General features: G+C 41.3%; 1 protein-coding gene across 1 annotated transcript; it reads right to left on the bottom strand.

The window, feature by feature from the left end:
• Positions 1-5,401: 5,401 nt before the first annotated feature.
• On the bottom strand, positions 5,402-13,133 carry pebp1.2.S (phosphatidylethanolamine binding protein 1, gene 2 S homeolog). Its single transcript, NM_001091515.1, is given in 4 exon segments — positions 5,402-7,541; positions 10,412-10,512; positions 10,778-10,887; positions 12,962-13,133. Coding segments are annotated over 4 exon segments (561 nt in total). The 5' UTR covers positions 13,097-13,133; the 3' UTR covers positions 5,402-7,326.
• Between the last annotated feature and the right edge of the window lie 2,252 nt (positions 13,134-15,385).

Raw genomic sequence — 15,385 nt, 5'->3', positions numbered from 1 at the left:
CCTCAGAGGGGGGAAAGATTACTTCCTTACTCCAAAATGGACCAGTCGGACCAGTCCCTGGATCAACTTGTAGTATGAGCTATCTTCCATAACCCTTTATTCCTTCACTTGCTAAAAAGCCACCCAACCCTTTCTTAAAGGTGAACCAAACCCTTGCTAATAAAAACCCCTACCCTACATAGACCCCCTCTCTGCTCCCCCCAGTCTAGGTGGTACCTTTGGTAAATGCCTCTAACGCTTTACTTAACCCTCGGTGATCATTATGCAGGCTAAGAGGGGTTCCCAAACTTTTTTATATGACTGTATATTATGTAGGGGTCTAATGAGACACAAGGATCTTTCTATCCTCTCACTCCCAACTGTTGACTCTAAAGCTGGCCATAGACACAAACATCCTATCGTACGAATCGAGGATTCGTATGATTTTCGGATCGTGTGTGGAGAGTGCCGACATCTTTTGTATGGCGGAGATCTGTCGTTTGGTCAGTCGGTCAGGTTTGATTTTGACCAGACCGATCCCGTTGGAGCCCATTGCGCATCGTAATCGGATCGTTCGGCCGTACGGCCGAACAATCAGATTACCCCGATATAGCCATGTTTGTTATTGCCATATCGGGGAAACGAGCGGATTTTTGCATCTATGGCCTTAATCTGCCAGATTAGTAAAATGATTGAACTGGGCAACATGGTGGGTCATTAAACTGGTGGTTGCATGTTTGATGTTAGGGAAATCCAGGATTTGGAGGTGATAACCATAGACTTGCAAGAGTGGGGGTTGAGCCAGTTAGAAGCAGAACCTGTTTCCCAACCCCAGTCAGATTTCAAATGTTGCAGGTGTCAATTCTAGGGCCAGTAACACCTTCAACATAAACTGACCAACATATGCAAGTGACATGTCCGTTTTTCCTATAAGATTTTTTACCATAGCAGGCTCTATCATATACAGTAGCTCTATCATATAGCTCTACATGTTGTACCACTGCAGATTGTTTTGTTTTTCAAATAAGATCACTTTCTGTTTTTTTCCCAATCTCCATGGGAATTTTTCAGGATGATCCATTTTAGTGGTCACATATTTCAAATGGGAGCCATACACCCATATACACATCATGGCTACATGTCTCGTACCTCTCATTAAGGATAATGTCACTAGTTTCTCTGCTGATGGAAAAAAACAAAACTGCCATTCTGTTCAAGCTGTATTGGGCACATTTTTCATTAGCATATAACACAAGCTTTGTAGGATACAAAGGTTTTAGGAACGAGGTTAGATGTGACTCGTGGAATTAAAACTTGATCATAAAATGAGAGATTTGTTGCCTACAAAGTTTATTGAAGGTGTTGGATGAACAGATACATCATACACACACATATATATATACATATATATATATTCTGAAGTTTGGCAATTTAACCATTAGTCAAACTCTAAATTATATCCAACAGAATTTTGTATTTTATAATCTGTATGTCTCTTATGGTGACCCCACCCCCCCTTTTTATTTATTAATACTGGAGACATACATCACTATGATGAGACTAACATCACCATGATTATGCCCATAGCAAACAAAAGCAAAGATCTTATTGGTTGCTATGGCCGACATCAACAGTGATATTTGCCTCCAATGGTAAGAAATATGAAATATCGGAGCTCCCATGTCATCTACACACTTGCCTCATATCTCATCATGGCCCCTTATTGTCAGCCCCCCAGAGATGTATATATGGTTGTGTTAATAGCAGTGTGCTTAAACTCCTTATAATAGCTTTTATTTATAACAGCATTTTTGATGTCAAGTTTTCTATTGGATTAAGGTCTGGGATTGGACTGGCAACTCCATAACGTCAATCTTGTTGGTCTGGAACCAAGATGTCTTTAGTTTACTGGTGTGTTTGGGGTCGTTGTCTTGTTCAAACACATTTCAACACATTTAGGGGCCGATTCACTAAATTCGAGTGAAGGATTCGAAGTAAAAAAACTTCGAATTTCAAAGTGTTTTTTGGGCTACTTCGACCTTCGACTACGACTTCGAATCGAAGGATTCGAAGTAAAAATCGTTCAACTATTCGACCATTCGATAGTCGAAGTACTGTCTCTTTAAAAAAAACTTTGACCCCCTAGTTCGGCAGATAAAAGCTACCGAAGTCAATGCTAGCCTATGGGGAAGGTCCCCATAGACTTGCCTAAGTTTTTTTGATCGAAGGATATTCCTTCGATCGTTGGATTTAAATCCTTCGAATCGAACGATTCGAAGGATTTAATCGTTCGATCGAAGGAATAATCCTTAGATCGTACGATCGCAGAATTTGCGCTAAATCCTTCGACTTCGATATTCGAAGTCGAAGGATTTCAATTCCTAGTCGAATATCGAGGGTTAATTAACCCTCGATATTCGACCCTTGATTAATCGGCCCCTTAATCTTCAGCACAAAGCAACATGACCTCTTCAAGTATTTTGATACTTTGATTTGCTGGTCCATTACAGATGATCTGGCCAGTGTAAGTTACACATCAACTATGTATTGGGATCTGCAAGACCTTGTATGTGTGGGGTTTCATTTCTATGAAAGATTTACTGAGCTTCTGAAGCAAATAAAATATTTAGAAGTTAAGTTAATGGTGCATTCTGTTTTATCCCTGTGAACCTTTTACAATTCTTGTTGCTGCCTCTTTAAGGTATTGTATTACAATTACTTGTCTGGATGTAGTACTTCAGGGTCTGACTTGAAGCTTGTAAATTAGGCTAATTGTGTTTCTGTGAGCGTAAAATCGACACATAGCTGTACATTCCCTTCTTTCTGAATCTTAGAATAAGGGACAACTCATAAAAGACCAGACTGGATTTCAAATTATTTGCCACAAAGGGTTACAGGGAATGTAAGGTCAGTGATTTGCAGCTTGAATTCTCCACTGTGTCCTGTGTTCTCACGTGGCTGCTGATAACTATTGAGTAATGGGAGGAGGTGTTTCCCCAATAACATTCAGTATATACAAAGTACTGGTGTCCTCTTCTGCCCTAAACACATCACTATACAGCACACATTCCAGACTCTGTGTATCCTGGATATCTGTCACACTCACTGGTCAGCCTTCACTCTACACAACCTCATGAATGCTGGCCAACCTATTTACCATAAGGCTCAATACTGGAAGCGGATATCCCTGCTGATCTTGTTTCTCCTGATATTGTTAACATTAAAATGATATGGGTGAAAAATATAATTTCCAGCTCCTTCCTTCAAATAGTAACCACAATGCCACTGAGCCATCTGAGTCTGTTCTGCAAAGTACTATTCAAGATACATTTTTACTGGAGGTAACCAGATAACCAAAAGCATGTCCCGGTATATACTGTGTCTGTCCAAAAATCCGCACCTTGTTTTTTTTTTTTTGTTAGCATTTTTAAGCAATGTAAAATAAACATAGAAGTGGGTGAACTTCAGCATTAGTTTCTTCAGATTTTGTTTGCATCCCCTCTGTCTAGGCATAACCAAGATGTACTGGTATGAGATACATTATCCGGAAACCCATTATCCAGATAGTTTAGGATTACGCAAAGTCAATCTATAGACTCCATTTTATCAAAATAATTAAAATTTTTAAGAATGATTTTCTTTTTCTCTGTACAGTTATGGGATCCATTATCCGGAAACCCGTTATCCAGAAAGTTCAAAATTACAGAATGGATGTCTCCCATAGACTCCATAATAATGAAATAATCCAAATTTTTAAAAAATGATTTCCCTTTTCTCTGTAATAATAAAACAGTGGCTTGTACTTGATCCAAACTAAGATATACCAGCCAACTGGCTTTATTTAATGTTTACATGATTTTCTAGTAGACTTAAAGGAAAACTATACCCTCGATACAATGTAGATATTGCATAAAACAGCTCATATGTAAAGCCCTGCTTCATGTTAATAAACCATTTTCATAATAATATACTTTTTTAGTAGTATGTGCCATTGGGTAATCATAAATAGAAAATTGCCATTTTAAAAAATAAATGGCCGCCCCCTGGAATTGTATGTTTCACGGTGCACACAAACATATCAAACAAACTAGACTTACAATATTTACTTAAATATATATTCCAGTTTGGTAAGTTTCTTTAATATGTCAATTTGATATCAACTATCTGTTGCTTAGGGCAGGAAAACTATGCCCCCAAAATGAATATCATAGGGCAGGACTATATGGCGATTCAGCCATGATCCGACGCGATGCGCAAAATCGCAGGCGTCACGTCGGATGTCTCGGAAATAAGGTAAGTAATTCAATTGTCGCATCGTGTAGCAGCATTGATGCGACACGCTGCGCCTGCATCCGACAGAAGTGTTGCATCAACAATGCGACACGATCCGACACTGCCATTACTTACCTTGTTTCCGTCATATCTGACATGACGCCTACGATTTTGTGCAGCGCGTCGGATCGCGGCTGAATCGGCCATGTAGTTCTGCCCTATGGTATTCATTTTGGGGGTATAGTTTTCCTTTAAGGTATGAATCCAAATTACAGAAAGGTCCGTTATCTGGAAAACCCCAGGTCCCGAGCATTCTGGATAATAATAATAAAACAGTAGCTTGTACTTGATCCCAACAAAGGTATAATTAATCCTTATTGGAAACAAAATGAGCCTATTGGGTTTGTTTAACGTTCAATGATATTCTAGTAGACTTAAGGCATGAGATCCAAATTAAGACCCTTTATCCATAAACCCCCTTTTGGCCTCCTGCAGCTCTGACTTCATTGAAAGCTGTGTGGAAGGGCAGGTGTGTATTTATGAACAGAAAAACACACACACCTGTGCTTTGTACCATTCCTACTAAACTTAAATGGACTTGTGGAAAGAAGTTGCTGCTGATCATTTGCTGGCAGTTTTCCACTGGAAGAAAATCACTGTGTGTGTGTGGCATTAGCCAGGTACAAATGGTGTGTTTGCTTTAGAGAGACAAATATAGTTTATATCAAGCTTCTGTGTAGCCATGGGGGATATCTGCTATGTAGCCTGTGCCTTTTCTTTCTTGCTTGAATGGCTACACAGCAACTTGTTTATATAAACCATAGTAGAGTTTCTGAAGCAAACACACCATTTTTACAAGTGCAGGGCATCACAATATTGTTATTCATTCGAAACACTTACATTTTTTGGAGTTACTGTTCCTTTAATATTCACTGCAGAGTCTGACATATTTCTAAATATAGGGTAAATGACAGTATCTCCTATACCAGCTTCTCTTTCTGTTTGCCAAGAAGCAGGAGCCCAAAATGTAAGGCTAAGATTCTAGTCTCTGTGTAAGTGTATCCTAGCACAGAACCCAATGTTTACACAACTGTGGCAATTACAGCAGATTTAAGAGAGCTAACAAAGACAGGGAACACCAAACCAAGGCACTTTTACAGCAGTTTTATTAAAACGGAATTACAGTAAATTAAACAGAACCAGTTTTGTACACAAAAGTAATAATTCTTCAGTGTCCGCCTTGGAATTTATTCTATTTATTTCATATATATGTGTACAGTTACTTAAATGAATACTTTGGAACATAAAGCATACAATGTCATAACTTCATATTTATTGAAAGGTGCTGCCATCGTTGCTAGACATTGCATTTTGAAAGAAAATACATAATGCTGCTACATAGTTCTAATCGCTGAAATTTTAACTGGACAAAATAATATATATTCATAATAACATAGCGACAGGTTTGATGTTCCTGAATGAACAACTGCATTTCATTCCCCACTCACTTATTTGAGGTTGTGGTCTCATGTCAGTTGGATTGCAAAGACGATCAATACTTAGGGGCAAATTTACTTAGGGTCGAATATCGAGGGTTAATTAACCCTCGATATTCGGCTGTCGGAGTTAAATACTTCGAATATCGAAGTCAAAGGACTTAGCGCTATTCGTTCGATCGTTCGATTAGAAGGATTTTAATCCATCGATCGAACGATTTTTCTTCAACCTAAAAAAGCTAGCAAAGCCTATGGGGACCTTCCCCATAGGCTAACATTGACTTCGGTAGCTTTTAGGTCGTGAACTGGGGGGTCGAAGTTTTTTCTTAAAGAGACAGTACTTCGACTATCGAATGGTCGAATAGTCGAACGATTTTTAGTTCGAATCGTTTGAAGTCGAAGTAGCCAAAAAAACATTTGAAATTCTAACTATTTTTCCTCTATTCCTTCACTCAAGCTAAGTAAATGGGCCCCTTATTCTCATGTCAGTTGGAATGCAAAGAAGAGCAATGCTTAAGGTGGACATAGACTTAACAATTATGATCTTTCCAAGAAAGATTGTTCATTTCAACACAGGTAGAAACAATAGAATTATACCTGTATCTGACGATTCAGCACTAACAATGGCCAATGTTCGGGTGCCTTCAAAGGCACCAGATCAAAAATTTCCACCCGGGCCGATTAACAAGCCGACCGATATCCAAGTCTTCTGCCGATATCTGTCGGCTCGTCTGCCGCCATACACGCACCGAATATCGTATGAAAATTTGTTTCGTAGGATGATATTGGTGCATGTATGGCCACCTTGAGGGCAAGGCCCAACATGGCGTTTTTATGTTGCGTCTTAAAAAAAAAAGCTCAGTCGGCCGTAAATACGCATAAACTGCACTACCACTGAAACTAATAGAAAACACACTATGGCAATTCTCACAAGGTGCTTTCAAGCTGAAATCCGCCACAGAAATGCCAATATGTCAAGAAACTACCAAATCAACAGACTCTATGGGCTTTGCAAGTTGGAAACCACACTTTATGTAAATACGCAGCGTATTTTAAATATGGCGTCCAAATTCTTGCGAGATAAATAACGCATATATGTTTTTACGGCCGCTGACGTAATTACGTTGCGTATTGATGATCATTCCTGCTCCATTTTGCATGTAAATAGTTTTTCTAAATAGCTTTTCTATTTCCAGCCAGTGGAATTATGGGGAACGAGAACAATGAGTAATGCATGTTGGGAAAAGAAAACTGAAAAACGTATGTTGACGGTCACGTGTGGTTTCAGTGGCGTATTTACTCCCGACTGAGCTTTTTTAAAAACGCCATGTCTGGCCTTGCCCCTGAGTCTGTCAGTTGGATTGCAAAGAATACTTAGTCTCATGTCAGTTGGATTGTAACCCATCCAGTGTGTAGGGTTGAATGTTATTAAGAATGTATGTCGCTATTGTAAGCATGGCACTACAGTACTGAGTAAATAAAGCAATGAAATGTGATTATAGGTTTATGGAAGAGTAACTATTTCCTTCGTTTAGCAACATTCCTTCATTCAGTGGGATTGTTTTGAGAACAAGGTATTTTATGAAGACAGTTGTTCATACAGTTTGGGGACGTAATCATCCCACTCTGCCTGGTAGCAATTCCCAGCAACAGGGCTTCCCAGCTTATACTTCTGACGAAATGACTCCACCTTGAACATTCCTCTGTGCTCCCCAGAGCGGTTGCATAAAACTTTCTCCTTACACTTCAGCTCCTCGCTTTGTTCATATACCAGCCAGACATAGCGATGCAGACCTGTCCAAAAGCACAAAGAAGATACATGAGAAGCTCTAATGAAATTTAGTAGAACCTTGACTTTACATTTGCTCAAAACTGACCCCAGTTTTCACAGTCCCATACAGGTAAGCAATGTTTTTTTGTTTTTTACGGCTTCTCAGAATTGATACTGTTTTGACACATCCACTGGGAAATGTAAAATCAAGGCTCTACTGTAGATCTGTACTTCGAGCAGTTGTATTTTAGAGGGCAGATTTATTAAGGGTCAAATAGTAAATTAGAATACAAATTTTCTTTTGTGTCAAAATTCAGACTTTCGAATTTTAATCCCCCAATTCGAACGTAAATTTGAATGTGAGATTTATCACACCTCGACCATGGAAACAGTTCTAATTCGAATATTCAGCACCTAAAACCTGCAGAGTTCATTTAAAAAGTCAATGGCAGAGGTCCATTGAACCATTTGAGTATGTTAATTGCCTTCCTGACATTCGAGGGAAAACTCAATTCGAATTTTCGGTTGGGACTATTATTGTTAGTATTTTTAGAGTGTCAACATATTGCGCAGCACTGTAAAATAAATGTGCTTATACAAAGAAATCCCATGAATTACATGCATATAACATACAGAGTTACATACATACATAACCAGCACCAGTACAAAAGGTAAGGAAGGCCCTGTGCAAAAGAGCTTACAATCTAAAGGAGAAGGGAATGAGACACAAGGGGCCAGAATGGGCAAAATCAAAAATAAGCAGGTGAGATGTAGCATATGGTATTGCATCGGTAGTTAAGCAGAGTGAGTGTATGCTTCTCTAAAAATTAGTTTCAAGAGATCTTTTGAAAGCAGAAAGGTTGAGAGAAATTTGGACAGACTGTGGGAGAGTTCCAGAGGAGGGGTCTTGAATGCGAGCATGTGAGAAGGTAACTAGAGAAGAGTTGATGAGCAGGTCAGTAGAGGAGCGTAGTAAGCAGTTGGGTGAGTATCTAGAGTTGAGTTCAAAGATGGAGGGGGGCAGAGTTCTGAAGTGCTTTGAATGGCAGGGCCAGTGCAGTGATTGGCAAAGTGGAATGGCAGAGGAGGAGCGGTTGCTGAGGTGTATAAGCCTGGCAGCAGTGTTCATTATGGACTGGAGAGGTGACAGTCTGTGGTGGGAAAGGCCAATTAATAGAGAGTTACAGTAGTCTAGAAGTAATATGATGAGTGAATAAGAATTTTGGTGGCATCTTGGGTGATAAATGATCATATTTTGTATTTGTTCTTCAGGTGAAATTTACATAATTTAATAATTGACTAGAGCGAAGGCACCAGGCCTGGAGAGATGGGGTGATAGTGGAATTGTTAACAACGATAGATACTTCTGGGATATTACTGGTGTTATTTGGAGGAAAGAGAACCATTTCCATTTTAGAGAGATTTAATTTAAGGTAGCGTTGAGACATAGAAGTGGAGATAGCAGACAGGCAGGTAGAGACCCAAGTTAAGAGCTCTGGATTGAGATCAGGAGAGGAGAGATAGATCTGAGTATTGTCAGCATAGAGGTGGCATTGGAGACCATATGAGTTGATTAGTTTGCCGAGGGAGGAAGTATAGAGGGAGAATAATTAGGGGCCCAGGACAGAGCCCTGAGGAACATCAACAGAAAGAGGTAGGAGAGAAGATGCTACTCCCATTGTAGGAGACACTGAACGAATGATTAGTGAGGTAAGAAGAGAACCAGGACAGGGCTGTGTCACGAAGGAGAGGATGATCCACACTGTCAAATGCAGCTCAAGAGATCAAGCAGTATTAGTAGTGAGAAGTGATTATTGGCTTTAGCTGTAAAAAGGTCATTAGTTAGTCGGGTTAGGGCAGTCTCAGTGGAGTGTTGTTGCCTAAAACCAGATTGCAGGGGGTCCAGCAGGTTGTTGTCCGAGAGGAATGGCGTTAGCCGGATATAGACTAGGCGCTCAAGTAGTTTAGAGATGAAAGGTAGCAGAGAGATAAGCCGGAGGTTGTCAAGATTGGAGGGATCAAGAGAGGGTTTTTTTCAGAATGAGGCAAGAGCATGTTTTAGTTGAGAAGGAAAGATTCCAGAGCGAGAGATAAAATAGATGAGTTAAGGCTTTGATTAGACAGAGATTTGGATAGCAGAGAAGTTTAGAAGGAATGGGATCAAGTGGGCAGGTAGTAAAGTGAGAAGAGGCCAAAAGCTTTGAGACTTCCTCATCAGTGACAGGGGAGAAGGAGCACAGGAGAGACTGGGGAGTGCGGAGGGAGGGTGGTGGAAGTCTAGGGGGTTTAATAGTGTAATGTCACTTCTGATTGTGTAAATTCTGTTTTTGAAGTGCTCAGCAATATCTTTAGCAAAGACAGATGTGCACGGAAGGGGGAGGAAACAATAGTGTTAAAGGTAGAGAAAAGGGAGTTAATGAGTGAAGTAAAGTAAGTTTGTTCAGCTAGGGAAAGGCTAAACAAGGGCTAAAGGAGTGCAGGGCTGATTTGTAGGTCCAGAAGTCTGATTCTAAGCAGGATTTGCACCAGCAACACTGAAGTGCACGTGAGCAGTTTGCCAAGGTTGAAGCAGTTTGGGTCTAGTATATTTCGTTTTGGCGGGAGCAAGTTCATTGAGGACAATGGTGAGAATGCTGTAGTAGATAAAGGTAGCCACATTAGGAGAGGAGGTGGCTGAGATATTAGAGTGAAGAGAGTCAAAGGAAGAAGAGAGATGTGATCAGAGAGGGGAAATGGTGACTATTCGATCAAATGTTAGATGTTCAAATTTTTTCTTAAATAACCTCCCATTCAAGTTGTATTATATTTTGGAAATTCGTCCTTTGACGAATCTGCCCATTGGTGTAGGTTAGGTGTAACAATGATGCACCTGACGCATTACATTTATACTCACCACTTCCTTTTGGTGGACCAGAGCCAATGTAATCAGATAAGACACAGCCGCTATTGATGTCATTTCCTCTCATGTTCACTACAAGGAAGTGATGCCATTCCCTATGAAGGAAAATAAATGCTAGAGTTTCCGAGAGTCATTCGAACTGATCCCTTTCAGTTTTGCCCATGATGCTAGCCTGTACCTGAGCCTAGCGGATGTGGATCATTATATGGCAGGCAAACTGGAAGAAGATAAGATCATTTTCTTTCTTAATGTTAATGGGGGGCTGCAGAGGGGCCTAAGTATCCCTTATATATGCCCATATATCAAACAAGCCAACCTCACAAACAGTTCATTAATAATAAAGTGAATTAATACTCCCACCTGAATTTTGGATTCTTTCTACTTGGTGCATCCGGATCAGTGAGAACCAAAGTATAAAGCTTGTTGCTATCCATTCCTTCCCACTCAATGCTTGATGGACAGCTCTGAACCTACACAAGTAACAGAACTTGGGCTCATTAATCAATACACACAGAGTAATTGCCTGATTGTGTTACAAGTGACAGCCACACATCTCTTATTTACATATAGCAAACATGGGGGCATTATTATCTAAGGCTGAAAAGGATAATTCTCAAATAAACCCCCAATTCAATTTTTTAGGCTTCTGGTACTGCAGTTGGAAGTCTGTATTTGTTCCCCAAAGTAAGTTGCACAAAAATCCCATTATTTAAAGGTATTTGCATTAAAAGGCACACTTTGCATTTCTGTGTAGTTGCACTTGGCACCGCTCAGTCCCTCCTGTTCCCCAATTGCCTAGTTGCTCCTCCAGGGAAGCCTCGAGCCACCCCCTGGGTCCCCGCAGCAGTTGCATCAATCGTTGCAGCACAGTTGTGATAGAATATGGTGCATGTGTCATTTGCACGCTGGATTCTGAAAAATGGCAGCAACTGGACTTGGAACATTTTGAGCACCATTGCGAATTGATTTGCATCAAGTGTGAGAACAGTTGCACTGACTTTATTGCATTGCCTGCAGCTGCACCAGGCACATCACCCCATGGAATAGTGGAACTGAAATAGGGCCAAAAATCATGGTGTTTGCACTTGAAATGGCACGTTGCCACATGTTCCCTGTGACTGTCTTTTGTGACACCTCTGTGACACCTCTGACTCATTGAAAGGAGCCATTTTTTAAAAAAGCAGCAGTTACTACATTTCATGTAAGGGCTGTACCATTTATCTGGGAAAACCCCTGTATCCCCTTTGGCAGGAGTCTAAACAATGTACTCTTGTAGCGAACTGTGAGAATATGTTTTGTTAAATAAACTGTAGTGAATAGGGAAACCACTGCACTGTAACCATTTGGGGTTGAACTCTCTACACAATACAACTGATTTTGCTGGGTTACATGACCCCATTCTATTAATATACTCCATGTAACTTTGTTTTCTTACTGCAAATGCCTATAAGGGGGGGGGGGGGGCAGTGGATGTAGCCTAGAAGCCCTGCGTCTCATTAATCCACCACTGCCCTCCACCCCAGTATCCCCTGCCCCTGAGGAGTTTACAGACTGGCTACACTCATGTACATTTATGCTTTATGCAAGAGCCAGCTGGGAGGCCCTGTGGCCAGTCATGACTCTGTAACAACATTGTTATTATACGAGCATGTGCTATATGTAACCTCTGCATGGCCACTAAGGGCTACAGAAATCTGCCAGCTGAGCCCCACACCCTCAGAGGCGCTGCAAAGATTTATCGAGTAGGTGCCATGCAGGGAGCTTGCTATAGGAGGTTACTATAGAAAGGGAGGGAGGTTACTATAGACAGGGAGGGAGGTTACTATAGATGAGGAGGGAGGTAACTATAGACAGGGAGGTTACTATAGATGGGGGGTTACTATAGGAGGTTGCTATAGACAGGGAGGGAGGTGTCTATAGATAGGTAGGGGAAGTTGCTATAGATAAGGAGGGAGGTTGCTATAGGAGGTTGCAATAGACAGGGAAAGAGGTTACTATAGGAGGTTGTTATAGCCAGGGAGGGAGGTTGCTAAAGACAGGGCTGGAAATAAAGGGCACACTAAGCATTGGGCCGGCTGCTGCATGGCTAATTATCTATTCGTGTGCCTAAGGCTCCTGTGGTTAGTCGGACTGCAGGGGAGACATGATGCTGCCGGGAGTAGCAGGTGTCACTGATTTACACGCAGGACACAAATCCTGGGGGGTGTAGCTCAGACAATGTCGTTACTACAGATGCAGCTGCAGGTAAGGGTTTGCTCTCACGGGCGGAATGAAAGCGGCAGAGGCGAGTGGCCGAGCCCGGGGGTGAGACGTATGAGTGGGGGGCGCGCAGTGCCGAGTGATTGGTCTGACAGAGGCAATGCATGAGCTGCAGCGACGGGGGCGGGGCCTTAACATACGTCATGTGGCGAGACGCTGCAGACAGCTGAAGGCGACGGGCGAGTTAGAGGGGGAAGCCGTGAATGTGCGCGCACTCATTGGCCGCTGCTTGTTTCCTATTGCTCACAGTATAGGCTGCTGCATAGCGCTCCCCTCCGTCTCTACCTGGGTGGGTGTCAGCACTTGGCCCAACTCGTCTATCCCCAGAGAGCCATATCTCACTACAAGCGGATGCGCCGGCTTCTCATCAACCTCATTTAGGGCTAGAGCCCCACTCCACTGGGATACGTCCGCCGGCATGTCTGGCAGCTGAGCACCAACAGAGACAGCAGCTGACCAGTGCGTACACTATAGCACAGCCCCGCCCTTCTTGCTATCTGCTACGGTTCAGCCAATAACAGGCGTGGGCTGAATGCGCTACTTGGATCTCATTGGTGGATCCACATCACCCGTGTTACCGCAGAATAGTGGAATGCGCCGCCTAGTGGATAACGCGAGATTACAAATTGTTCTTATAAAAGCGTCTTTCTCCAGTGTAGCAGCTGTGAGAGAGGCAAGTCGCGTCCAACGACAATGTGAAGTGAAACTCGCCACTAGCGTAACTTTTATTGCCAACAAAAATGTGAGAAAATAATGGCCGTGCTGCCGAGAGACTAATATATATATATAATACACAAGAGCCATGAATATCTTGTAAATTATATTCTAATAAACAGTGAGTTCTGATGTCATTTCTGTCACAGGACTCACTGAAATTTGTGTATTATAATAAATAAAGTACCCCAGTTGCAAAATATGAGGATATTAGGGGGGCACATTTACTTAGCTTGAGTGAAGGATTAGAATGAAAAATACTTCGAATTTCGAAGTTTTTTTTTTGGCTACTTCGACCATCAAATGGGCTAATTCGACCTTCGACTACGACTTCGAATCGAATGATTCAAACTAGAAATCGTTCGACTTTTCGACCATTCAATAGCCGAAGTACTGTCTCTTTAAAAAAAACTTCTACCACCTACTTCGCCACCTAAAACCTACCGAGCACCAATGTTAGCCTATGGGGAAGGTCCCCATAAGCTTTCCTAGCTTTTTTTGATCGTAGGATCGTTCAATCAATCGTTCGATTCAGAAGGATTTAATCATTCGATCTAACGATCTAACGATTTTTCCTTTGATCGTTCGATCTAACGATTTTTCCTTTGATCGTTCGATCTAACGAAATGCGGTAAATCCTTCGACGTCGAAGGATTTTACTTCGAGGGTCGAATATCGAGGGTTAATTAACCCTCGATATTCGACCAATAGTAAATGTGCCCCTAGAAGTTACCTCAGAGTTCCATGACCTGTATAAAAACACTTGTGATTTCATATGGCCATGAAACACCTTGGTAACTTATAACACCCTTATATTTTACAAGAGGGGGTACTTTATTCACTACATATATATATATAGATATAGATATATATAGATATATATATATATATATATATATATATATAGATATATATATATATATATATATCCCTTTAGACAGATCTGCACTCTCAGGGCTTCAATTTAGTCAAATTATTTTTATTAAAAACCAGAAGACTGATGTTTCGGCCCATTCAAAGGCCTTTCTTTGAGAAACTGAAGGCACAAAATAAACATGCTGTAGAGCTGATTAGCAAGATGTTTTTGCTGCATAGTACATGATTGCCCCTAAATCAATGGCCTCTGCAGCAGGAACCTGACCTTATTAGTCACCCAGCCAAAATGACTGTATAAGGGCAGAGACACACGTGGAGATTTGGGGAGATTTAGTCGCCTGACGACAAATCGCCTCTTCTTCTAATGGATATTGTGTGACATTGTCTCCCTGAGGGTCGACGTGTAGTCACTATGGTCACAGCAGGGTTGCCAAAATCAGCCCAAAACTAGCCAAGAGGCACTTGAGAAGTAGCCCAGGAATAGCACAATGTGCGCAGTGAAAAAAAGTCTATAAAAAAATAAATGAATAGATTTGAAATTACGACTTTTTCAAATTTTGCAAATTTTTCCATGATGTAAAATAGGACAGATTGGCCTGTCACCAGGGGAGTAACTACAGAGGGGGGTATAGGGATCCCATAAGGCCTGATACACATACAATTTCATTATATATTACTAAAACAGCTCAACCTCTAGACATTTTGAAGGCCAGCAGATTTTTCCCTGAAATTGAAGAAAGTCACCGGCAAATGTAAGTGATTACGGGAAACTGGGGGTACAGCGCCCAAAATCTGGTGACTCCCGACTTCTACACGTCAGTCCCATTGCATGCTGGGTATTGTAGTCTTATATTAAACTTCGCAGGACCAGTAACATCAACATTTTTTTGTATAGATCGAAAAAAAAAGACAAATTCAATTTTAAAATCGCAAAGTCTTTATTAAGTGATAACTTACCGAAACTCCACTTGCGCTTCTCTTCAGAAAGCGATCTGGAGATCCATTGTGCGGCACTCGATTTCTCCTCCCTGCCTTCCTTATAGGAGATATCCAGGGAGGAGAAATCCAGCGCCGCATGATGGATCGTCGCTGTGATGCATTTTCTGAAGAGGAGCGCAA

Source organism: Xenopus laevis, chromosome 1S, assembly GCF_017654675.1.
Source record: "Xenopus laevis strain J_2021 chromosome 1S, Xenopus_laevis_v10.1, whole genome shotgun sequence".
In the NCBI taxonomy this organism is placed as follows: domain Eukaryota; kingdom Metazoa; phylum Chordata; class Amphibia; order Anura; family Pipidae; genus Xenopus; species Xenopus laevis.
Note: the sequence above shows the minus strand (reverse complement) of the source record. Positions and strands in the feature narration are given on the sequence as shown.